The sequence below is a fragment of the Myxine glutinosa genome, chromosome 4, assembly GCF_964187855.1.
Source record: "Myxine glutinosa chromosome 4, kmMyxGlut1.1, whole genome shotgun sequence".
NCBI classification, from domain to species: Eukaryota; Metazoa; Chordata; class Myxini; order Myxiniformes; family Myxinidae; genus Myxine; species Myxine glutinosa.
This window is the reverse complement of record NC_136264.1, coordinates 52867252-52894499: the sequence shown is the minus strand read 5'-3', so window position 1 is coordinate 52894499 and position 27248 is coordinate 52867252. Positions and strand designations below refer to the sequence as shown.

Genomic DNA, 27248 nt, shown 5'->3' with positions numbered 1-27248 from the left:
CAATCCACTGGAATGCGGCCTTCTTTCACCACCAGATTGCAGATCTCTGTCATTCTCTTCACACCCCAATTTCCCGCTGCCTTCAACATATCTCCCACAACTCCCGTCGGCCCTCCCGCTTTTCTACTCTTCATTGCTTTTATCGCTTCCTGAACTTCCTTCTCGGTTATCTTCTCTGCCGGTCCTAAAACTGGGTTACTCTCCATGTTGCCATCCCATTCATTCTCTGCATTCAACAGTATTCCCATATATCTCTTCCATCTTCCTTTAATTCCATTTGGGTCCACAACGATTTATCCCACTTCATCCTTCAAGCAACTCACCCCCCTCACATCACACCTCTTTCGCTATCTGCTTTGCAATCCTGAATACCGCTCTCTGACCCTCTTCCAAATCCAAGTGTTCTCCGAACATTTTCCTCCATGCCTCCTGTGCCTTTGCTACCTCTTTCTTTGCAGCCTTCTTGGCTGCCTTATAACTTTCATGCTCTGCTGTTTCTGCCCCCATACCCTTCACCTTCTGCCACACCTTGAACTTCTTCCTCTTCTCATCAATCTTCTTTCCAACTTCATCATCCCACCACCATGTTTCCGAGTGCCTCGGTGGTCCTTTTGTCCATCCACATACCTCACCAACGGCTCCCAACAGACTATCTTTCATTGACATCCAACCATTTTCAAGCTCAACCACATCATCCTCTACCATACTCAGCCTATATTTTAATGCCTCCCTCACTGTCACCTCTTTCAACCTCCACACCTTCATTCTCGGTTGGTACTTCACCCGCCGAGCCCTCTTCGCACCTTTCACCCTTATGTCGCAGACAACCAAGTGGTGCTGTGAAACAGCCTCCTCCCCCAGGATCACCTTTGGGTCCCGGAGGTGCCCCCTATCTCGCCTACGCAACGGTTGTCTTCGACCCACCTGACGTGTATGTAACAAGCTTATTATCCTCTTTCTGGAACTGAGTATTACAAATCAACAAATCAGCTCCATCAGCAAACTCCAAAATCCTTTCACCTTCTCCATTTCTCACACCATATCAGTAACCCCCATGAACTCCCTCAAAACCGTCCATACTCCTTCCCACATGCCCATTTAGGTCTCCTCCTACCACAACAACTACCTCATCTTTCACGTTTTCCATCAGCTTCTCTATCGCACACCAGAACTTGTCCTTCTCTTCATCGCTCTGACCAACCTGCGGAGCATATCCCGAGATGACGTTCACCAAGAGCTTTCCAATCATCATTTTCACCATCATCAACCTTTCACTCACTCTAGTCACACTCACCACACTGTCTACAAACTCCTCAGAAAACAGGACACCAACACCATTCACGCCTTCTGGGCACCCTTGCCACACAAACTTGTATTTCTGTCCCTGCCTACCCTTCACCATTCTCACACCACTTCCCTTCCATCTCGTCTCCTGTACACAACATATGTCCACTCTTCGTCTGACCAATACTTCCACCACTTCTCCTGATCTCCCTGTCATTGTCCCTACATTCCATGTCCCAAACCTCAGAACCGATCTCCACGTCGGGCATCAGACGTTTCGTCGTCATAAATGGAGTGATTTCCACCCTTGCTTCGATCGGGTTCCCCACCTTGAGTTTTGACGAAAGGGACTGGGGTCCCGCACGGGGTAATTCCGGCTGTACCCTGCCCATATGTCGTTGTAATTGCCATGGTTCTCTTTTTGAGGCAATGTTTTTATGGCCGGATGCCCTTCCTGACGCCAACCCTTTTTAGTCGCCTCTTACGACACGCAGGAATACGGTGTACCTATTCTAAACCGGGGTACACACTGGTATGGTGCAAGTATGATGCAAAGATGAATTGATTTTGGGGTCAAAGGTCAATGTCTGTAATATGTTTATAACTTAAGAATGGCTGAAGGGATCTAATTAAATCTTGGTACAGGTTTGTATAATGATGTAAAGATCAACTGATTTGATTATGGAGTCAATAGGTCAAAGGTCAAATGTCAGATGTCCTGTCAGGTAAACAATTTATGTAACCGAGCTAACTTGTGAACCAGTCATGGGATTTTCACCAAACTTGGTATAATTATGTATTATGATGCAAAGATAAACACATTAGATTTTGGGGTCAAGAGGTCAAAGATCAGAGGTCATGTTAAATTAAAATTATTTAGTTACCATGATAACTTAAGAACAGCTGAAGGGATCTAAGTCAAACTTGGTACAGGTATGTATAATGATGTAAACATGAACTGATGAAATTTTGGGTTGAAGAGGTCAAAGGTCAGCGGTCATGTTAAGTACAAATTATGTTGCTGCACCAACTTGTGAATAAGTGATGGGATTTTGAACAAACTTGGTATAAGTATATATAATGCAAAGATGAACTGATTGCATTATGGCATCAACAGGTTGGGTATCAGGTATCAGGTATCAAAGGTCATGTCAGGTAAAAATGGGATAACTTGAGAACAGCTGTCGGGATTTAAATCAAACTTGGTACAAGTATGTATAATGATATAAACATGAACGGATTACATCTTGCATGTCAAGAGGTCAGAGGTCATGTTAAGTAAAAAACATGTTGCCACACCAACTTGCGAACTAGTGATGGGATTTTGAACAAACTTTGATTTGATCTTTGAATTTTGGTACAAGTATGTATAATGATGTAATAGTGTGGGCGGAGGCATATCGGTCAACGTTGTGACTCGTAGAGTGTCATTCTTGTTAAATTTGTCTTTTTTAAACTTCTTAAATGATCTACTTCATGGTAGCTATTACTTCAATGCCTGTTCGTACACCATTTAATCTTTCAAAATACAGTGCTCTTCATCTCATATTCAGAGGCGATGAGAGCTATCAGCTTCTTCATCTCATGTTCCGGTGACTATTCTGTCCTCCAACCCATCCTGACTCCTACCCCCTTATTCTCCCAACTGACCCTACACAGAGGACAAAAAAGAGGTAAAATTAAATATATGCCCATGTCACTCCACTATCCTGGTGAGGATATTAATTGTTCCTGTGATTTGCTGACATACATTTCATCTATTTATAAAAGTGGCCGGATTTCTCCATCTGTTCCACTCATTCCACCCATTGGTTGGACATCTGGCCAGACTCCGCCCACAATTGAACCACAACAACAAAAAAAAATCCAATCATACGTCCGTCATTTGGTTGCCACTCATAAGGTCTAGGGTTTTAGGCTTCAGGCCTCTGGTGTACATTTTAAGACTGAACAACACATCTATCTATAGTTCTTCATGTCCGTTTGTGTCCTTTATAGACGCATGGGTTGAGCCGTCGTACTCGACGGCTCTTAGGGTTTTCCGCCTCCAAGATGCCGTTCTCTCTCCTTTCTTTGCTCTCTTCTCCTCCTTCTCATGCTTGATGCATGTCTGCTCGAACTCCTTCGCATGGTCGGTGTAGCAACTGCACCACTTTCCACGATCAAGGGCAATTTTCTTCCATCCGTTAGTGCTGATTTTGCCATTTTGCCATTAGACCATTTGAGGATAGCTTGGAGCAAATCTTTTTTCATTTTTTGGGGGTGTCGATTGATCTTTTGCCCTCTACAAGCTCACCATAGAACAATGCTTTGGGCAGACAAAAGTCCTCCATCCTCACTCGGTGCCCTGCCCAGCGCAGTCAAGTTTGGATCAGGTTGGATTTGAATCCGTCCAAACTGCATCGAGACAGGACTTCTGTGTTTGGGACCCTGTCTCACCAGCGAATGTTCATAATATTATCCACAGGCACCTCATGTGGAAGCTGTTCAAGTTCGGCACATTATGACAGCAGAGTGCCCAGGTCTCACAACCATATAGTAAGGTGGACATAATGACTGGAACGATAGACGATGATCTTTGTGGCGAGTGACACGTCATGGGTGGACCACAGCCATGGGATAAACTAGCCAAACATGGCACTGGCTTCACTGATGTGTGATGTGATTTCAGCATCGATGGTACAATCGTTGCTGATGACACTGCCAAAGTAGCAGAACTTCTCCGGAACTTTCAGCGGCTGGTCGTTGATTGTTACCCGGGGTTCCACGTATGGTGAATCCGGTTTCGGCTGGAATAATACTTCGGTCTTCTTGATGCCGTCAGCACCGGAAGATTTTGGGGGCGGGGGATGGGGGGGGCAGGAGGGGTATGCCCCCTCCTTAATTTTTTTCAGTTGTTTACAATTAAGATAGAAACATCCCATATTTAAACGTGAGTAACAATAATAAATGTAAACTGTATCTGTGATTTCACGTACACCGTAACTACACGAACAAACGGTAATTTTGGAAGTCAGACCGAGCTACCCATTATTAATATTAAGCCCTTGGCCCCCACTCCCACCCCCCAAATAGAGAAGTTCAACTACACCTATGGCTGTTAGTCAAGCCGTATCGCTTGGCAGATCGTGCAAAGGTGTCTATCAGGCGTTGCGTAGCCTCCTCTGTATGGGCGACGAAGGCGCATCGTCAGAGAAGAACAGCTCTTTGATGGGCATCAGTCAGACTTTGGTCTTTGCTTTAAGATGGCTGAGGTTTAAAATGCTGCCTTCAGTATGGAAGTGGATGTTAAATCCCTTGAGACCAGAGTACTCTAGTGTGTCGATGATCATTGCGACAATCACAATGCCAAACAGAGTTGGTGCTAGGACACAGTCTTATTTAGTGCTGTTTATGACAAAAGGCTCAGATTCACGACCATTTCCTACAACTCACCTTCATACCATCGTGGAATGATCAAATTATGTTAACCAGCATCTCTGGACAACCAACGCGTCGCAATGATATCCATAGACCGAGATAGCTGACAAAAATCAAATTCTTTTGTCAGATCCAGAAAAACAATGTGCACATTATTCATTACTAGCAGAAGTACCCGGCATTTCCGGGCGGGGGAGGGGAGGGGAGGGGGAAGAGGAGGGGAGGGGAATGGGGGGAGGGGAGGAGAGGGGGGGAGGGGAGAAGAGGGGGGGGGGGGGGAGAAGAGGGGGGGGGGGAAGTACCCGGCATTCCGTGTATAAACGTGAGGGAGAAGAGGGGGAGGGGGAGGGGGGGAGGGGAGGGGAGGAGAGGGGGGAGGGGAGGGATGGGAGAGGAGAGGGGTGGGAGGGGGGAGGGGGAGGGGAAGGGGGAGGGGGAGGGGAGGGGGGAGAGGGGATGGGGGGGGGAGGGGGAGGGGGAGGGGGGAGGGGGGAGTGGGAGGGGAGGGGGATGGGGAGGGGGAGGGGGAGGGGAGGGGAGGGGGAGGGGAAGGGGAAGGGGTAGGGGAAGGGGTAGGGGGGAGGCCAGGAAGGGGAAAAGGGAGAGAGAGGGGGAAAGGGAGGGGGAGGGGGAAAAGGGAGGGGGAGGGGAGAAGGGGAGGGGGTAGGGTGGAGGGGGAAGGGAGGGGGAGGGGAAGACAGAGGGGGGAGGGGGAAGGGGGGAGGGAAGGGGATGGCCAGTCAACAATGATGTTGCAGTTCTCATGGTTGGAGAGCAGCACAACAATCGCGACATCGTCCTGAATCTTCGCAACAGCACGAAGCGGATTTTGGAGACTCACCGATCCTGTGATGCCCTCCAGTACCGGCGTTGCCGGGTGGGGGAAGGGAGACCCGTACATTCGCCCTCTCGACTCAAGCTCACTCGGACAAAAGCCTCGCACAAATTACACCGTGAAGGCCCAATGGCCATGTCTATGCCACAAATCAAGTACGTGAGCGAGTTGGGCGCACCGAATTGAAAATATATAGAACGCTCATACTCCGTGCAAAGTGAAGCCAACTGGCGGCGGAGATGGAACATCACGTGATCGCTCTGAGCGAATCAGCACGCTGCTCTGCCACTGGTCAGAATCCATGTATAATATTCGTCTCTGAAAAGAAATCTATGTGAAACATGCTACTATCTATGCTAAATCATGCTAAATGGTAATCATGCTAAAATCTATGCTACTTGCTGTGAGTTTATGGCGGCAAGGAACATCACGTGATCGCGTCACGAACATCATTCGTGATATCATTCGTGATCACGTCATCACGTGATCGTGATCGTGATCAATGAGCGCGAATGAGCGAATCAGCACGCTGGAAATTTTCCTTCCTTACTCATGGCGTAAATAAATATACTGCCGTAAATATGGTACATTATTAAAAAATAAATGTACTACAATATTTTTGAAAAATTTCATTGGTTGCTAGGAGACGGCAGCATGTAAAAACCGTTTGAATATTTGAAATACAGTTTGATCCAGAGGTAAGTGGTATGGTCTTGCTGGTTGGTGGACACGATATGTGTAAGGGAAATTTTTTGGTGTCCTGTATCTGGTCGTGCTAGTTGGTGAACACGGTAAATTTAAGGGAAATTATTTTCTGTCATTCGTCTGAGTGGTTGCTTCTCCTTCCCCGTATTTTTGTTCATTTTATTGTTTTTTTCCACTCTCTTGAGTTGTGGGCCTTCCTTGAGTCCATCATCTTACATTTATCATCATCATTGGAATGTCTGTTGTAAAGATACGGACATCAAGTCCATATCTTGACGCAGAGAGCATCAAGCACCATCTTTTTATACCAGGCAACGGCAACGGCAACGCACTAACGCAGACCTCGCTCGGCCCCACCCACAGCGACCTCTCGGCCCCGCCCATAGCTGCCTCTCTCGGCCCCGCCCACAGCAAACTCGCCCGGCCCTGCCCACAGCGACCTCGCTCGGTCCCGCCCACAGCGACCTTGCTCGGTCCCTCCCACAGCGGCATCACTCCGCCCTACACGGCACTATCTATATATTATTCGTACAATGCCAGGTACTTCTGCGAGCTGAAAAAAAATCTACGTGAAACATGCTACTATCTATGCTAAATCATGCTAAATCATGCTAAATGCTAATCATGCAGAAGTACCCGGCAAAAACGCAATCGCTTTTCGCTCTGAAATACGGGCGAATGCGTAACTGAGTTAATGGCGGCAACGAACATCACGTGATCGCTCTGAGCGAATCAGCGCGCTGCTCTGCTACCGGTCAGATTCCGGTCATAATATTCCGCGCTGAGGTAAAAATATGGTTTAAAAATATTATGAAATAAATTTTTAGGTCAGCCATGTTCTTCCCAGGCTCAATGGCCATGTCTGTGCCAAATATCAAGTACGTGAGCCTCTCCGTTTAGGAGTCTATCAGTAACATTACACACACACACACACACACACACACACACACACACACACACACACACACACACACACACACACACACACACACACACACACACACAAACTGTGTTTTATATATATAGATTGTGTTGCTCACGACACTTTTCCTGGATTTGTCGCACTGCAAAGACCATGTCAGCTGTTCCACAGTTTGCTCTGAAGCCACATAGGTCTCCGGATTAATTTCCTTTGCAAGACCAGATAGCCGATTCGTGATAACGCGAGTGAGAATTTTCCCGGCTGTGCCCATCTGTGCGGTTCCTCGGTGGTTGTTGCAGTCTGATCAGTTGCGTTTCCTTTTGTGCAGTTGGACAATTGTTGCATCCTTGAAATCCGGTGGGACCAGGTCCAAGTGACCAGTTTATGTTGTCGCAAAAGCAGATGGGGGCCACCGTGCTTGTACACTTCCAGTGGAATATCGTCAGCACCAGATGCCTTGCCCATCTTTAATAGTTTCATCACTTTGCGAATTTCATCTAGCGTTGGTAGTACTGCAACGTGTGACATCCCAGGTATTGGGTCGATGTCTTATATTGCTATATTGTCAATGTTGGATGGCTGGTTCCCAACCTTGCCGAAATGTTCTGCCCACCTTTGCAGGATCAAAGTTGGCTCCATGATAAGGGAACCCACGAGCTGTTTGTATCGGCGTGATCCCGTTGAAACTGGGACCGTATATGGCTTTCAGTTCTTTGAAGAAACCTTGTGCATCTCTGCTATTGACAGCTTCTTGGAGCACAGCCTCTATTGATCCACCAGTCCTCTTTCAGTTGGTAACATTTATTCTGTGCTGCGCTTCTGGCCAATACATATTCGTTCTTCTTTGACAGATTATATTTGTCACATGCATAGGCCACATGCTTCTGGTGCAGGTCGTCCAGCATGGGAAGAAGAAGTGGTTCGTTTTCATCGAACCAGTTGCGATGTTTCCATTCTATGCGGCCATTTGTATTGAACGCAGTCTTCTGGGTAGTTTCGCAGAGTGCGTTCCATAAAGTTACCTTTATGATGACCTTAAAAACAGTAAGTTTCCTTTGTGGAATGATTTTAAATTCTGTTTGACTGCCAGACAGGCAGACAGAGTAAATAAATTATCTCACTCCTCTCTGCACATGTGTGATTGGGATGAATTTAGAGCCCAAGTGCTGCTAAACTGCAGGTTTGTGTTGTGATTAATGTTCCGATTTGTGTTAAAAAATACAACATTCAATTAAAATAAAGTTGTTCCTCAATCATAAACTAATGTTTGTGGATGGACAGACAGAAGTTAACCAATTGTTTAAACAGGCTTTTCACTTCGTGTGCGTGGGGTAACAATGAAAAATAAAATGCTGACGTTTCTTGAAATATTGTGGGCACCCCATTACAAGAAACTTTTGAACTCCCTTTGTGTTTACTGAATGCATACAAGAGGAGAGCAAATGCAACATCCCTATGCAATTATATCAACTGAAATGGGAAATAAAATGTGCATTGTGCATGCATGTTTTCGATGTACAAGCAAAGGTCACATGTAAGGTATCCCAAGTCTTCAGTCGTACCTCAAACAGCAGGATGATCACAGCTCCCAGGACACTCACCAGCTCACCAACAAGTCTCAAATAGTCCAGGTGACTCAAATAACACTCCTGAACCAAAATACAATTAGTGCAAGGAAGCCCCGGACATATCATAAGAATTTTACAATTTAACAGTTATAAATTGAAGGAAACCGCAGCTTGTTAATATAATCACTTAAATAAAGCATTATAATAAAAGCAATGAGGTTGGCAGGATAGCTGAGACCTAGAAATTTGCACACTCGCCTTTAAGCTGTCTATGCTGGGTTTGAATCTCGACCTAGTCATAAACTGTCACCCCAGTGTTTCACCTGCAAGGTGAGGCATAAATGCATCATCCATCAGAACGATCCATCTGCCAGCAATGATCTTTGGTGGACAGCTAGCGATCCCACTGCATTTTTCACAACGAGGTGAGATCGTTTCCACCCTAAACAAATTAGAAATTCCTGATCAAGTTACCTTCAATCAAACGTTGCAGTTTAGGTTTGAGTGTACTGTACTGTACAATTACTTGTGAAATTGAAGATTTGCAGGTATATTGGTGGCGAGTCTGGTCTGTATGTACATCAATTGCCTACAGGTCGCAATTTTACTCCAATCTTCACAAAACTTAACCCCCTGGTAGAGGTAGTCATGAGCTAGAGGCCTATTGTTTTTGATGTCAATAGGACAAAGGTCAAGGTCACAAAAATCATTCATTTTCATGTCATGTCATATCTTGTCATTGTGACATAGCCTGCCCGAGGGCCTTCAAACCTGCATTGCTTGGCCTCTGACAATAGGGTGCGGCACGCAACACTGTTTCAGTAGGCCAATTAACATCCGTTACATCTGCACTGTTTCCCATCTGCTTCAATCATCTCGCATCTCGCAGGTATGGTAAACCGACCCTGGGAGTGAAGATCCGTCTGGAGGTGGTGTTATAGATGGCATCCGTGGCATTTTTATAGATGCCTGACTCTCGGAATAGGTACACCGAATCCCTGCGCATCGCAAGAGCATGACCAAGGGTTGGCGTCAGGAAGGGCATCCGGCCATAAAAACATTGCCGCAAACAGGGAACCATGATTGTCATGGGGCCCGCAAGGCTAACCCCCGCTCTAGCGGGGAAAATGGCCTTAAAACGATCATTCATTCCTCAGACTCTCGGAGTCATCTAAGAGCAGCGAGGTCTGTCACAATAGTTATAGTCAGGTGAAAAGTAAGTACACCCCATGTAAAGTTTTGACTTCTTCAACATATTTCAACATACAGCTATTTGATCTTCATTTCAACAATATTGATAGATAAAGGTGATATAATAAAACAAATATCATGAAACATTTACATTTTGTCGTCCATTGTATAATTAAATAAATATAAATGCAAATTTAGCATTTGGAAAAAGTAAGTACACCCCTACATTTATCACTACTTCAAATACCTAAATTTAGAATCAGGTGCACCAGCTCAAATGCAAATGAGTAGAACATCGTTAGAGAGGATCTTGGAGGAACCTGTCTTATTTAAACCTCAGACATTTAGTTTGGTTTGCCCTTTGTTGTTGAAGTGTGCGGCATCACCATGCCTAGATCAAAAGAGCTCTCTGAGGCCTTCAGAAAGAAGGATATAGATGCCTACGAGTCTGGGAAGGGATTTAAAAAGATCTCCAAACAATTTGAAATCAATCATTCGACTGTCCAGAAGATCTACAAGTGGAAAAGATTCCAAACAACTGCCAACTTGTTCAGGCCAGGCCGCCCCAGCAAGTTCAGCCCGAGAGCAGACCGCAAGATGCTGAAAGAAGTCTCTAAAACCCCCAGAATGTCATCATGGGACCTACAGGTAGCTCTTGCCACTGTTGATGTCAAAGTGCACGAGTCTACCAATAGAAAGAGGCTGCACAAATTTGATCTACATGGGAGGTGTGCCAGGAGGAAACCTTTGCTGTCCAGAAAGAACATCAGGGCAAGACTAAAGTTTGGCAATGAACACCTAGGCAAAGACCAGCACTTCTGGAACAATGTGCTCTGGACAGATGAGTCACAGGTAGAGCTATTTGGCCACAGTACCAGAAGACATGTTTGGCGAAAACCAAAGACAGCATTTGACCACAAGAACCTGACACCAACTGTAAAGCATGGTTGTGGAAATATTATGGTTTGGGGCAGCTTTGCTGCATCAGGGCCTGGGCAGCTCACCATCATATCATCCACTATGAATTCTTCATTGTACCAGAGGGTGCTTGAGGATAATGTGAGGCCATCTGCCGGAAAGTTGAAGCTCAACCGAAGGTGGACCTTGCAACATGACAATGACCCTAAACATACCAGTAAATCCACCAAGGAATGGCTGAAAAGAGAGAAATGGAGGGTTCTGGAATTTGTTACGGCCTGAAGCACACCAGACCAAGCCTTCAATCACACGGTCTTTATTTATTTATTATCACACGAAAATCTCTTCCTACACATAAAACAAAGAAGGGAGAAGAGAGGGAAAAACCCGAATAGGCCAGTCAAGAGTAGGCCGGTCCAAGAGTAGGCCGGTCCAAGAGTAGGCCGGTCCAAGAGTAGGCCGGTCCAAGAGTAGGCCGGTCCAAGAGTAGGCCGGTCCAAGAGTAGGCCGGTCCAAGAGTAGGCCGGTCCAAGAGTAGGCCGGTCCAAGAGTAGGCCGGTCCAAGAGTAGGCCGGTCCAAGAGTAGACCGGTCCAAGAGTAGACCGGTCCAAGAGTAGGCCGGGCAGTAGGCACCAGGGCAGGCCCCGTAGTAGACCCCCAAGGCAGGCCCAACAGGAGGCCCCAGGGCAGGCCCATGGGTAGGCCCCAGTGCAGGCCCAGCACAAGAGGGTAGGAGTAGGCAAGTTCACGAGTAGGCCCCAAGGCAAGCCCAGCAGTAGGCCCCAGTGCCTGCCTAGCAGTAGGCCCCAGTGCAGGCCCAGCACAAGAGGGTAGGAGTAGGCAAGTTAACGAGTAGGCCCCAAGGCAGGCCCAGTGGTAGGCCCAGTGGTAGGCCCCAGTGCAGACGCAGCACAAGAGGGTAGGAGTAGGCAGGTCCAAGAGTAGGCCCCAAGGCAACCCAGCAGTATGCCCCAGTGCAGGCAGAGTTTAATCCTAGTCCACCGTCAGATGCAGACGTGGCCGCAGGGGTTGATCCGGCATAAGTCAACCTTCAGGTACCGAGGTTTCTGCTGACAACTCGACGAGCACACGAAAAGGCACTCCGCCATGAGGCCTCTTCCAAAATGGCCCCTCTCCCCTCTGAATCACCTTCCTGGCCCCTCCCCTGCCCCACAGCCAATCATAGGCTTTATACCCATGGACCAAACCACTTGGTCTAACTCACAGGGGGGAGTGGGGGAAGGAAGAAGAAAAAGGTCACAAACCGTAACAAATGGCCAAGTCAAAGCCCAGATCTAAATCCCATCTCGATGTTGTGGGGTGATTTGAAACAAGCTGTGCATGCAAGAAACCCCTCAAACATCACACAGCTGAAATAATTCTGTACGGAGGAGTGGGCAAAAATTTCTCCCAGTCGATGTCAGAGACTGGTAGACAATTATAAGAAACGCCTACTTGAGTTTGTTTCTGCCAAAGGGGGCAATACCACCGATTAGAGCCAAAGATGTACTTACTTTTTCCACATTCAAAATTTGCATTTATGTTTATTTAAATTATACAATGGACTACAAAATGTAAATATTTCATGATATTTGTTATATTATATCACCTTTATCTATCAATATTGTTGAAATGAAGTTCAAATAGCTGTATGTTGAAATATGTTGAAAAAGTCAAAACTTTACATGGGGTGCACTTACTTTTTCACGTGACTGTATATATATATATGTATGTATATAGATATATATATATATATATATATATATATATATATATATATATATATAAATATATATATATATATATAAATATATATATAAATATATATATATATATATAAATATATATATATATATAAATATATATATATAAATATATATATATATAAATATATATATATATAAATATATATATATAAATATATATATATAAATATATATATATATATATATATATATATATATATATATATATATATATATATATATATATATATATATATATATATATATATATATACAGACTTGGCATTTAATATGGAATTTTTTTTTGTGTGGGTGTACTTAATTTTCAAGATGACAGAACCAACAGTTAATTGGAATTATGTTGAAATTATTCTAGATTTTGTTAATGTGACCTTTAAAAGAAACAAAAACCACATTTTGACATTTCGAAGCAAATAAATTGATCCTTGAAAATGATGTAAACTGATATCGAACTCAATTCACGGACAGTATTGTGTAAAACTTCTGTACATTTTCCAGAAGTATCTCTTTATTTTGCACATTAGCCAAAAAAAATTTCAACAAAAACAAAAGCTAAATTATGACTGGGATTACGGACAGTAAAATTACAGTTCAGTACTTCGTGTAACCCCCACGAGCATTCAGGAGAGCACGTACACGTCGAGGCATGCTGTTCACGAGATTTGCCAAGGTTTGGACAAGAATCGCTTGCCATGCAGTGACAATAGTCTGCTGCAATTCACACACAGAGGTCGGCTGCTGGTACAAGTTGTCGATTTGACGCGTTAATTCTGCCCACAAGTTCTCTATCGGATTCATATCCAGGGACATGGCAGGCCACTCCATATGCTCTACACCACGGTCAGCAAGAAAGTGTTGGATCATGCGAGCACGATGAGGCCGTGCATTGTCATCTTGGAAGACAAAGTTTCTTCGAAAGGCTACACGAGCAAATGGAAGCAATGTTTCTTCCAGAATGACCCTGCACTTGAACTGGTTCAGGTTTCCATTCAGAAAAACCAGGTCAGTTTTGCCCCCTGCATGTAAAGCAGCCCAAACGGTCACCCCACCACCTCCAGCTTGGACTCTTGGCACTATACAATCTTCGTTGTGGGCTTCATGCACTTGTCTGCGCACTTGGACGTGGCCATCTTGACGATAGACCAGAAATCTAGACTCGTCACTGGAGGTCACGTGATTCCAGTGTCCTGGCTGGCATTGACGGTGCTCTCTGGCCCACTGCAATCGGCGCTGGCTGTGTTGTCTGGTCAGGCGTGGCTTTCTCAGGGGACGCCTGGCACGATAGCCTGCTTGAACCAGTCGTTGGTTGACTAGCCTTCTGGATACAGGCACATTTGTCAGTTGCTGCCACTCAACCCTAAGTCGATTATCTGACTTGGTATGGCCATTGCAGACTAACCTGTGCAGCTGGCGATCATCTCTCCTTGTGGTTCTGCGTGGACGTCCTGGCCTCGGTATTGGAGTAGGGACACCCCTCTGAGCATTTCGTTTCAGGATCTTTGACACCTGACCTTGAGTGATGCCATACTGCCAAGCAATAGCACGCTGTTTCATGCCAGAATTTCGTAAAGCCACCACTCCATGACAAACAGCATTGTCAAGTTGACGGACTATCTCCAGAGGAAGCGGCAATAACTTTTGTAGACGTGCAGCAGTTGTTTTCCACTAATACAGAACGCAACAACCCTTATATACCCGATTGTGAAGCCAATCGTCAAATGTACCTGTCCTTACATTTTGTTACGCCACCTGTGATATAATCCTGTTATTGACTTCTTGCTGCGAAAGACAATCAGTGACATGGTTCTTTCAACAAAGACATCACCGAAGGGTAAAATAAACTCACCAGATTGATATACTGAGTTCAGAAAGTAAACCCAAGTCAAGAAGAAAAAAAATTCCATATTAAATGCCAAGTCTGTATATATATATATATATATATATATATATATATATATATATATATATATATATATATATATATATATATATATATATATATATATATATATATATATATATATATATTGTTACGGTCCGCGGTTAAGGATGTTGTTTGCCGAGCGAAGGCACCGCGACCTAACAGTTTTCCCCGATTCACCCGATTCACCCAGACGTTGGCCGTATCGCGCCACAGCTATTCAATATGGAAAACTCTAAAGCGACCGAATGTAAAGAGGAAGAAGAAGAAGACGTACTGAGGAATAACAGGTTTTATTAATTATTTTCACAAGCCAAAGCAAAGAGAGCAGTTGGTTATATACAGAAAATGGAAGGAGCAGGCACACAGTGAAATCTTTAGCTTACCTATACAAACTTAATTGATAAACCCCAGGACAACGTTAAAGACAGACGGACGATCACACTTACACGGGGAAATGCAGGCAGGAATGAATGGCTTGGAGATGGGTGGCTTTTAGAGGCAAGGAAGGTTCAGCGGGTACTGGGCACGGTCGGGCCAGAAGGCGTCAAGAAGCCGAGCTTTGGTCCCAAACTGCGCGGGCGAAGTTCCTTTCTCTGTACTGCTGCCTCGTGCGCTCCTTGCGTTGCCCCGGTCCGCTTTTCCTGCAGCGCGGCACGTCTCACGGCGGCTCGGTCACACCTGCTCGTCTCCAGCGCATCTCCTGGACCCATCTCCGTCAAAGCTCATCTCGTATCTCTTGGGAGCGTCCCGCGGCGGGTTATATAGGCCCCGCCCTTCACCCTTTGCGAACCTCCCCCAAACGTTCTCTCTCCACCCTCTCAAGCCAAACCCCTCGTTCTGGGTTGGATGAGCGGGGCCGACTTACTCCTCCCCTCTATGACGAGGTGGAGACCCGCCTTTCTTCTTCGGCGTTACCTCGTGCGTAATGGAGTCAAATGCAGCACAGTGGACGGCAGATGGAAATGCAGCAAAGTGCCTAAAGAGGCAATTGCAGCAAAGTGGCGAACCTGGCACTTGGAAGCTGCCATGGGGCGTCAGAGGGCCTACTCTTATTTAATTCGGTGCAATGAAGAGTCAAACTAGTGGGAAACACATCCTTAGCCTACACAGAGAATAAGGGACTAACTATTTAAAAGGATATATCGTGTCCTGTGTGTAGGTTTATGGAATTAACTAAGAGGACGAGCTGCGACCATTCTTTACATTACGAGGGTCAGTTACACACAACAAAACCATACTTTTCACATTCGTTACACTTTCTCAAAATTGTTACACTTCTCAAATCCGTTACACTTCTCAAATTCGTTACAATATATATATATATATATATATATATATATATATATATATATATATATATATATATATATATATATATCCATATATACGCATATATACATGTACTAGCTGAAAGCACCCGGCGTTGACCGGGTTATTTTTGAATGAATTTACTACAATAATTCAGCTTTTACTCGCGGCCGAAGAAGAATGACTACTGTAATTCATCTCAGCTTTTCATTGCGAAATGGGCCCGGCCTGGCCGAAGCAGCCTCAACCGGCCTCGCCACCTCGCCTACAACCTTCCCGGGGCCCGTCCTGACATTTTTTGTATTAGAGCTTTCCTCCTATCTTTCACCGTTCAGGAGATTAGCTTGCGCAGACAGTAGTTTTGGTTTTTGAAATCTGTTCAAAATTAGTCAAAGGTCAAGACTATCCAAAACATGCAAAATACCTATTAGGCTACATTTCGAAAAAGTATCAGCAAAAATATTCAATCATGTAAAACACTTGATTGGTTACATTTTTGAAATTGCCAATTTACCATTTCCATTGCAACGATTCTTTATTTGGATTTTGCATGCATCGTGCTATGCACGATATCCTTCTTGTTTAATTTATGAGCAGTGTACTTTACCTGGCTGACCCAATAAAATATTGAGTCAGCCAGGGAATGGGAATAATTGGAATGAGGAAGAGGTTGCAGTAGCAAATTATAAAAGAAGCAACATTTTGATTCGTAATCTAGGCCTGCTTCAAAATTTGAGGAAAATGCTTTATTTCCCAAAATATTTGTTGATGCATTTACATATCTGATTAACATCAAGTGAAATTATCCCAATTGTGTTATCCACGGAATCGACTTATCCTTTCATGTACAGCACAAGGCCGTGGGGTAGTATTAGCTGAGGACATGGTTGTGCCGCTGATGCAATGCTCTCTGCTGGTTAGGGCAGGAATTTGTAATTTGTTCAAGGTGCTGGCGAGAGCTTGCATACTCTTCACGGAGGACACAGTGGGATCTTCAACGTCCACCAACTAATGCCAGCACACGGGAAGCCCAGTTTATCGTCCATTCGAAAGAATACACACCCTGCTTGGGAAACACCGGGATGACAGTTGATAGCTCGGTCGGGATTCAAACCCAGGCTAGACAGCTGAAAGGCGAGTGTGCATACCTCTCGGTGATCCTGCCAACCTCTATACAGGAAGTAAATAGCTGCAATGCATTTCTTTACATCCCAATCGAAAAGACGCACCTCTTGGGATGAAGCTTTTGGAAAATATATTTTACTGCTAAAGTGCAGTGGATCCCAACATGCAAACTATTTTTGAATCGATAAAGAGGCATGTATCCCTAAATAGTGGACTACTTGATGAAAGATCAGCCATTTGCTGGGAATGAAAGGGTGGTTGGGTGGGTTTGGAGTGTCTTGGAAAAGGGGAGTTGGATACCTGCCATTCTTCATTTAATCGAGCCGTAATTTAGAAACTGCAGTTGCAAAAAAAGACTACATCACATACCATGGCTTGGACAACTTACCATCATTCTTATTACAATGTGAAAAGAAAAGAGGGCATGTTATCTTAAGAATGAACTCTTCTCCCTTGCCAAGGGGCATTTAATTCCAGAAACTTCATTACATGTCCGATTCGTACAGATAAGAAACAAAACAACACGTACACTCGAAGTATCATGGATGCTTTCAGGCTGTTAACCCTAAAGAGATCAACATCTACAATTTGCCCTGAGCAAAGAAAATTCAAGCAGCAAGAACAAAACATTCCAAATAAAGCCGCTCAGCTAACCCATGCAGATATCTGATTTGATCTCCACACCAATTTTCTTACGTGACATTACCAGAGCTTACTATACCATAATATTTAGCAAGAAAAAGAGGGGCCGGGAGGGGGGGGGGGTCTTATTTCCACAAGCAGTTTTTAATGGCAAACTATTCAGAAAACATTGCTATTCAGGAAGTGTTTACCTTTAATGGTCTCTGAACAAAGACCATGTTGTCCTGAGGATCAGTGTCGTTGTAGAGGACCCGTGGTGCGAGTGGGCGATGAATGCAGCAAAGCGTGAAGGTGATGATATAGGCCATATAGGCCATGAACCACAGGCGGAAGTAAAACCGTCCATAGTGAGACCACTTGAGGTGGACGAGCTCCTTCACTGGTGTAATTTCAAGCAACCGCCGTGCCTGGCAACGGAGATGCCGTCTTCTGCTTAGAGCCAAATTATAACAAAAATGATGGACGATAACACAAGCATACAAACTCAAACAAGGGGTTACGACAGAAATGACTCGGCAGGGCCGAGTCAGATTACCCATGGATACTTTTACCAACATCAAGTGTGCATGCACCATTGCACCATGCACACAAACCATGCACACCATCACACAAGTTTTATTTAAATCTTACTTTGCATCATTATTCCTTGAACAGCGTCCACCAGGATGGTGCAGCGTTGCGTATACTGCCGTCTTCTGCCATCCTGCCTTGGTTTAATTCCCAACCTGTCTATAAACTGTCAAATTTGTACAATGAAGGCAGAATGTGTTGCGTCATTAATTGGTAGACGTTAAACATCCCAAAGTGTCTTCGCAAAGATATTTCCATCCATACTTATGATCTCTTCCACCCCAAATGTCTGTATTCCCAAACACTCGTTTTTTCCAGGTTATTGTGACTTCTCCCTCTCTCCATCAACACTTTTCTTTTGTTATTTTTCTGTTTCATCACCGCTTTCCTCATCCTCTTGCTGTGTTTCATTCAGCTGTGTGTAGCTTCTTCACCCCCCACATGTCCTTCTCTCCCTCCCTTCTACCCTTCTGTTGGTACTTCCCCCTTTCCATTTTTCCCCTTTTAGCTTACCCATGAGCCGATTTATCAGACGAGTTATCACCAGCACACTTGCTAAATTCCAGTCCTGCCCTAAACTGCAGGGGGCACTGCAGTATCACCTTGCAATACCACATGCCGGACTTCAGGATCATTTGGTCAGGAAGAAGACAGCATATGGTTGGGTTAAGAAGGATATTGGTATCCCATTATAAACCCATATGCTTTGATAGTTCTTTCTTAGAGGACAGCTTTGGCAGTTACTGCACTGTCTGGTAGTTTATTCTGCTCTTCCACCACTATATGGCTGTAAAAGTATTTCCTAATATCCTGATGAGCGCATTGCTCTTTTAGTTTTAGTGAATGACCCCTCATACCTGCATATCCAGCTCCTTCAATGTGTAACTCTTCATTTATAGTGTCTATCTAGTGGAAGATACTGTAAGTTTGAAGGATGCCTCCTCGTCATCTTCCAATTCCCAATGTTGTCAGGTTCAATCTTCCTTGTATAGCTTCATATGGTAGTTGGCCGATAGTTGGGATGAGTTTGGCAGCCCTCACTTGTACTTTTTCTAGTAGCATTTTATCCTTTGCTAGATGAAGCCTCCAAACTTGCATGCAGTAATCAAGGTTGTGGATGATCGAGGGACATGTAAAGCTGCATTGCAACTTTTTTTAGATTTGTATGAAAAGTTTATTCACATCATACCAAGGACTCTATTGGCTTTATTGGCTGCTGAGACACATTGAGAGGAGGTTTTTAGAGACTTGTGAATTAACATTCCCAAATCCTTTTCCGATCTTCAGTGCCCTTGAGCTGAGAATTTACCATCTCGTAGATGTGGCGTGGATTGCGTTTAATTTCAGTTAAAATGTTTTGCCCAAATCTGGAGGTGGTTTATATACAGTCACGTGAAAAAGTAAGTACACCCCATGTAAAGTTTTGACTTTTTCAACATATTTCAACATACAGCTATTTGATCTTCACTTCAACAATATTGATAGATAAAGGTGATATTTTAGCGGTTGCCGAAGACGATAAGAAGAGGCCATTTCGTTGGGTACAAAAGGTTGTTTATTGTACAGAAATCTCCAGCAACTGCTAGCGAACGGAAGTCGTAACGGCTTATATAAAACCAAGCACCCTCATCGGAGGGCGTGGCTCCAACAGCCGCACGTGCGTCACGACGACACAACCAAACGCCCGTGTGCGTGGGTTAGACCAAACCCATCGTAATGGTAACCGTCACATGCGGATAAGTTAACCGCGACAAGTGAATAAAGTAACCGCGACATGTGAATAAGGTAACCACTACATGCGACCCCCCAGAAGGCATGCCACGGGCGTGTACGTAGTTCGTGGGGGGAACCGAGCCGGGCTGCGGGTGGAACCGAGCCGGGCCGCGGGTGGAACCGAGCCGGGCCGCGGGTGGAACCGAGCTGGGCCGCGGGTGCCGAGCAGCGGTAGCAGTTGTAGTTGTAGCAGTAGGAATTGCAGGAGTGGCGAGCAGCGGTGCGCGCGAAGACAACGAGGCTCCAGTGCGCGCGAAGGTAACAAAGCAACCGTGCGTGCGCAAGAGATGAGCAGCGGTAGTAGCTGTAGTTGCAGCAGCATCAGCCTCGGGATCCGCCGTAGGAGCAGTAGTAGGAGTGGCGAGCAGCAGTACTCGGCCTGTGTGCGCGGAGGCGACGAAGTAGCAGTACTCGGCCTGTGTGCGCGAAGGCGACGGGCAGCAGTACTCGGCCTGTGTGCGCGGAGGCGACGAGCAGCGGTGCTCGGCCTGTGTGCGCGAAGGCGGCAAGGTAGCCGTGCCCGGCCTGTGTGCGCGGAGGCGACGAGCAGCAGTACTCGGCCTGTGTGCGCGAAGGTGACGAAGTAGCCATGCCGCCAACGCCCTGTAACAGCGTTCCTTCGGAGGGTCCCGGAGCTGGTTCGCCCCTCTAGTCGTAGAGGAGGAACCGAGCGCGATGCGCGAACCACATGGCCGCTCGTCGTTGCGAAAACTCCGGCAGTTCGAGTTTAGGTCTTGTGGGAGAAATTGCGGTCGCAATCCTGCCGTGTTCATTTGGCCCCCGAATATGTTCGGGGGCAACGGGGTCACCAGTTTAGCGGTTGCTGAAGACGATAAGAAGAGGCCATTTCGTTGGGTACAAAAGGTTGTTTATTGTACAGAAATCTCCAGCAACTGCTAGCGAACGGAAGTCGTAACGGCTTATATAAAACCAAGCACCCTCTTCGGAGGGCGTGGCTCCAACAGCCGCGCGTGCGTCACGACGACACAACCAAATGCCTGTGTGCGTGGGTTAGACCAAACCCATTGTAATGGTAACCGTCACATGCGGATAAGTTAACCGCGACAAGTGAATAAGGTAACCGCGACATGTGAATAAGGTAACCACGACATGTCGGGGTCACCAGTTTAGCAGTTGCCGAAGACGATAAGAAGAGGCCATTTCGTTGGGTACAAAAGGTTGTTTATTGTACAGAAATCTCCAGCAACTGCTAACGAACGGAAGTCGAAACGGCTTATATAAAACCAAGCACCCTCTTCGGAGGGCCGGGCTCTAACAGCCGCGCGTGCGTCACGACGACACAACCAAACGCCCGTGTGCATGGGTTAGACCAAACCCATCGTAATGGTAACCGTCACATGCGGATAAGTTAACCACGACAAGTGAATAAGGTAACCGCGACATGTGAATAAGGTAACCACTACAATATAATATAACAAATATCATGAAACATTTACATTTTGTAGTCCATTGTATAATTTAAATAAACATAAATGCAAATTTCGCATGTGGAAAAAGTAAGTACACCCCTACATTTATCACTACTTCAAATACCTAAAATTAAAATCAGGTGCACCAGCTCAGGTGCAAATGATTAGAACATCGTCAGAGAGGATCTTGGAGGAACCTGTCTTATTTAAACATCAGACATTTAGTTTGGTTTGCTCTTTGTTGTTGAAGTGTGCGGCATCACCATGCCTAGATCAAAAGAGATCTCTGAGGCCTTCAGAAAGAAGGTTATAGATGCCTACGAGTCTGGGAAGGAATTTAAAAAGATCTCCAAACAATTTGAAATCAATCATTCAACTGTCCAGAAGATCATCTACAAGTGGAGAAGATTCCAAACAACTGCCAACTTGTTCAGGCCAGGCCGCCCAGCAAGTTCAGCCCGAGAGCAGACCGCAAGATGCTGAAAGAAGTCTCTAAGGACCCCAGAATGTCATCACGGGACCTACACGTAGCTCTTGCCACTGTTGATGTCAAAGTGCACGAGTCTACCATTAGAAAGAGGCTGCAAAAATTTGATCTACATGGGAGGTGTGCCAGGAGGAAACCTTTGCTGTCCAGAAAGAACATGAGGGCAAGACTAAAGTTTGCCAATGAACAGCTATGCAAAGACCAGCACTTCTGGAACAATGTGCTCTGGACAGATGAGTCAAAGGTAGAGCTATTTGGCCACAGTACCAGAAGACATGTTTGGCGAAAACCAAAGGCAGCATTTGACCACAAGAACCTGATACCAACTGTAAAGCATGGTGGTGGAAATATTATGGTTTGGGGCAGCTTTGCTGCATCAGGGCCTGGGCAGCTCACCATCATCGAATCCACTATGAATTCTTCATTTTACCAGAGGGTGCTTGAGGATAATGCGAGGCCATCTGTCGGAAAGTTGAAGCTCAACCGAAGGTGGACCTTGCAACATGACAATGACCCTAAACATACCAGTAAATCCACCAAGGAATGGCTGAAAAGAAAGCAATGGAGGGTTCTGGAATGGCCAAGTCAAAGCCCAGATCTAAATCCCATCGAGATGTTGTGGGGGGATTTGAAACGAGCTGTGCATGCAAGAAACCCCTCAAAATCGCACAGCTGAAAGAATTCTGCATGGAGTGGGCAAAAATTTCTCCCAGTCGATGTCAGAGACTGGTAGACAGTTATAAGAAACGCCTACTTGAGGTTGCTTCTGCCAAAGGGGGCAATACCACCTATTAGAGCCAAGGGTGTACTTACTTTTTCCACATGCAAAATTTGCATTTATGTTTATTTAAATTATACAATGGACTACAAAATGTAAATGTTTCATGATATTTGTTGTATATTATCACCTTTATCTATCATTATTGGTGAAATGAAGATCAAGTAGCTTTATGTTGAAATATGTTGAAAAAGTCAAAACTTTACATGGGGTGCACTTACTTTTTCACATGACTGTACCTCTTTGTAGGTTTTCAATTCCTTTTGCTGCAAGTTTTCTCATCACAGTCTGCTCATGCAAATCTTCATCCACGTCATTCATATAGTTCAGGAAGCATAACAGCTTTCTTCTACAGAGCTTGCAACAGCTACCTGCTTTGATTGGCACCTTGAGTGATTGCTCTGTCTCCGACCTGATAACCATGCATTGATCCACTGTAGAACGTTGCCACCGACTCCTTGCACTGCAATCTTGGCAATGAGCCATTTGTGTGCAACAGAGTCAAAAGCTTTAGCCATGTCCATGTATACCGCATCAACTGGGATGCCTTCACTAATTCGTTTCGTTGGATTTTTTGAGATGTCCCGAGAGATTTGTGGTGCACGATTTCCCTTTTTTAAGGCCATGCTGTTTTTACTGATGAGCTTGGGTCGCTGTCAAAGTTATCTGTTATTTGATCTCGAATGATGTCTTCAAACACTTTTTCAGCCACTGAAGTGAAACCGAGGAGTGTAATTCTCCGATTTTGATCTATCTCCCTTGTTAAAGATGGGACTGATATAAGCGGATTGTCAGTCCTGTGGAACAACAACCTCTTCACCGTTTTCTGGTGTAGGCAACAGCAGTTCTTCAGCTAGCTCCTCAATAATTCATGCACGGAAGCCATTGGAACCTGTTGCCTTATCTGGGTGGAGTTTAAATCATTTTTCCTTCATGATTTATTCTGTAATTGCAATGACATTTTAAACTTCATCCTTAGGCCAACTGAAGGTGGCCCTTTATTGGTCGCAGGACATTGTCCTCTTTACAATGTAAATATTGTTGTGAAAAGGTGATTTTCACCTCAGCCTCAGCTGATTTGAACCTCAGCTGATTGTTTGGCAGGTTTCACTGCTGTCATTCTTTAGTCGGTCTACTATGTCTTTCCACATTTACTTTGAACGGACATACAAGTTGAAGCTTTTTGGGTATTCCTCGACGTTCTCTGCAATCTTTCAAATTGCCTTTTAGCTGCTATGACCTCTTTGGCTTTATTTTGATAATTTTCGTTGTGCCTTTACGCTAACTTTGTTTTCTTAGGTTTGTATTTTCTCCATGCTTTATGCTTACTAGTGGGCCTGTTGGTCCATTAGACCAAATTTTCATTGGTCTTCACTGTCTTGTAGCATACCTGCCTGCTGTACTGCTTGAGCATTAGCTTACCTTTCACCAAGCCCAGACGTGCATGGGCCAGGGCGAGAATTATACGTTCATTATTATTATTGCCAAATGATACTACTCTTATTATTGTTCTTGTTATTATTAGTATTCATTTATAAATGTTTTGTTGCAATTGTATCATTATTTTTGGTTCACGAGTTATCAAACAGAGTGATCACTATATTCGTCATGGTTGTGTGTCTGTCTGTGTGTCTGTCTGTCTGTGTGTGTGTGTCTGTCTGTCTGTCCGCAGCATAACTACCCGATATCATCCGGTCTTGATGAAACTTGGGTGGGAGGTTGATATCATGATCTCGTTGTGTCCTGCCTCGAGTGGGCGTATTGCGCCCAGTGTGGGCGGAGCCACGCCCGAAAAAGATGTCTTTTTAGGGGGTAATCGAGTTCAAGCTATATCTTCTCCGAGGGAGTTGGTGGAATCTGACAGGGGTTTCTGTATTTGGTTGGGCCATTGTCATGTGTCTAGCCCCAGCCCCACGGAGCTCGATTTTTCATTTTCGCCCCAAGGTCAAGGTCACAAGGTCACGAAATTTAGAAAAGTCGATTTTTGATGGTTTATTACATTGTTCACTTCCTGTCAGGGTGAAATGTCGTACATGATCTTATATTATCACATACATCATGAAAATACAAGTTTTCCAACAAATTTCAGAATCTTCAACCTTTGACCTTTGAAGGGTCACAAAGGTCAAATTTTCAAAGTTGTCGGAATCGGACCCAATTTTCGGTATTGTGTCGCTAACTAACCTCATAACATTGCTCATTGAGCATCGTCATTGAATAGAGCTCACTCGTGAACCACCATCGTCTCCTGACTTGTTATTAATTTTGTAATTAGAATGCCATGTCATGGAAGGAACTATTAAGCTGCTCTATACACCTCAACATGGCGCCCGTTGAAAATATGGAAATTCTTCTGGACTCTTTGTAGTCAATTAGCCTAATCAAATCAGGAGGTCATAACGATAATTTCAGTGTTTCACATGCCACATCAGAAGGCTCCAGTAGAACTTCACAAAAACACCAAACACACACACACACACACACACACACACACACACACACACACACACACACACACACACACACACACACACACACACACACACACACACAAATTTCAATATCCCAGTTCCACAAAACTCTTGGAAACATTAACCAAAGGCAATCATTGAAAACATCCAGCGTGAACATAGAAAACAAAGCACTGCAACCGGATATCTTAACCTATATCAAATATCAAAGCAATGGATATCTCAGGAACAAAAAGGAAAAGACAGCATTGCTGATTGAGATATCAGTACCCAGCGATTTTGGCCTAAATAATGCAGAAATCAAGAAAATTACCAAATACCAAGACCTCAAGAATGAAGTGAAAAGATCCTGAAAGCTGAAGGGCACCAATATTGTATCAGTGATAATCGGGGCAACAGGAATGACAAAGAAGAACCTTCCAGAGATATTAGAAACCATCCCTGGGAGCATTACCACAAATGAACTACAGTTGGATGCTGTACAGGGCTCAGTGACGATCCTGAAAAAAGCCCTTGGAACAAATCTCTGAGAACAACACAACTTCATAACTTACTAGCCCATGAATCACAATCCTTCACCAAAGCAGGGGTGGATACTTCCAGTCCAGGGAGGACTCCGTTCCACATTCTAAAACTCAAATTATGGAGATAACTATAATGACACACACACCTCATCCATTTATAATGGATGTCTAACTGCCTTAATTTACCTCCTATTTAGCCATGGAGTTTTATTTTCCCCGATAGTCTTTTTGGGGACATGCTGAAACCCCATTCATTTCATTTTGCCACATACTTGGTCTACTTGTTCATTTAAAATGTTCTCCCAATGAATCTTCTCCAGATTATCTGTCATGCTCACAAGATCAGCTTTCCATCGTTTAGCGTTTGATCTTCCACGAAGGTCATTATTACTCCCACCAGGGAGTGATGCATTCACTCGTGTGTGTGTGTGTGTGTGTGTGTGTGTGTGTGTGTGTGTGTGTGTGTGTGTGTGTGTGCGTGTGTGTGTGAACAAGATATCTGGAAAAGTTCTGAACGGATTTGGATGAAAGTTGGTGGGATGATTGCCCTTGGGATAAGGAAGAATTGATTAGTTTTTGGTGAAGCTCAGGATATTATTCCCGATCCAGGAATTTTTTGAAGGATTTTTTTTACCATTGGAAGATAGAGCTCATTTTTTTTTAACATTATCTTCTATATATTCTATGTTTAACATTGTGATATGAAAATAGTTTTCATATTTGTTGTAAATGTAGTTTAAACTCGTGGTTATGCATTAGAGCGGTGTATTTTTTAGCAGCGTTGTCTTCAATGTTCATTTTTTTTCTCATAAAGACATATTCTGTCATTTTAAAACCACCAAAGTGTGTATTAGGTTTCCCCGTTTCATAAAATGTATCATTTGATACATATAATGCTTTAAAAATGTTTTTTTTTTGTTTTTTTTACCTCAGAAGAGATATCAACATTTAGCTCAGCGAATGTCATTCACGGTGTCAGTATTTGATGAACTTATAAAGACTTAGTTCCAGATTTGTCAATGGCTGAGGTATATTAACAAACGAATAAAACAGATTTGGCAAAATTCCAACTTTTTTTTGAAAGATCGCATATTCACCCAGGGTTGTGAGAGGCTGAAGAAGAAACCTCGCATGGGCTTCCCAGACAAAATAAATAATTCTGGTTCTGGCTCTGCGATTTTCAGGTTTATTACTCCCGCCAGGGAGTAACGCATTCGATCGTGTCCGTCCGTGTGTGTGTGTGTTCGTATGTTCGTGTGTTTGTGAACAAGATATCTGGAAAAGTTCTGAACGGATTTGGATGAAAGTTGGTGGGATGATTGCCCTTGGGATAAGGAAGAATTGATTCGTTTTTGGTGAAGCTCAGGATATTATTCCGGATCCAGGAATTTTTTTTGGAAATTTTTTGGGGAAAGATTTTTTCTGTTTTACTGCATTAAAGCTTTTATTCTTATTCTTAAATGATGTTTTTCTCCTCTAATTCCGAGATATATCAAAATAAATTCTCTGACAGTTAGGGCTTATTTTCTTTTTCATTTATTGTTTTGGGGAGAGTGGAGTGTACCCTGGATAAGAATAGGTACGCCGTATCCCTGCGTGTCGTAAG

At 44.3% G+C, this 27248-nt stretch overlaps 1 protein-coding gene across 1 annotated transcript in view; it reads right to left on the bottom strand.

Moving 5' to 3' along the window:
- LOC137425744 (transient receptor potential cation channel subfamily V member 6-like) overlaps positions 1 to 27248 on the bottom strand; it is a 105819-nt gene that overhangs the window by 45081 nt on the left and 33490 nt on the right. Inside the window, exons 6-7 of the mRNA XM_078775220.1 lie at positions 17801 to 18016; positions 8729 to 8815 (exon numbers count right to left, since the gene is read on the bottom strand). Of these exons, the coding sequence (XP_078631346.1) occupies positions 8729 to 8815; positions 17801 to 18016 (303 nt within the window). The remainder of the gene's footprint in view (positions 1 to 8728; positions 8816 to 17800; positions 18017 to 27248) is intronic.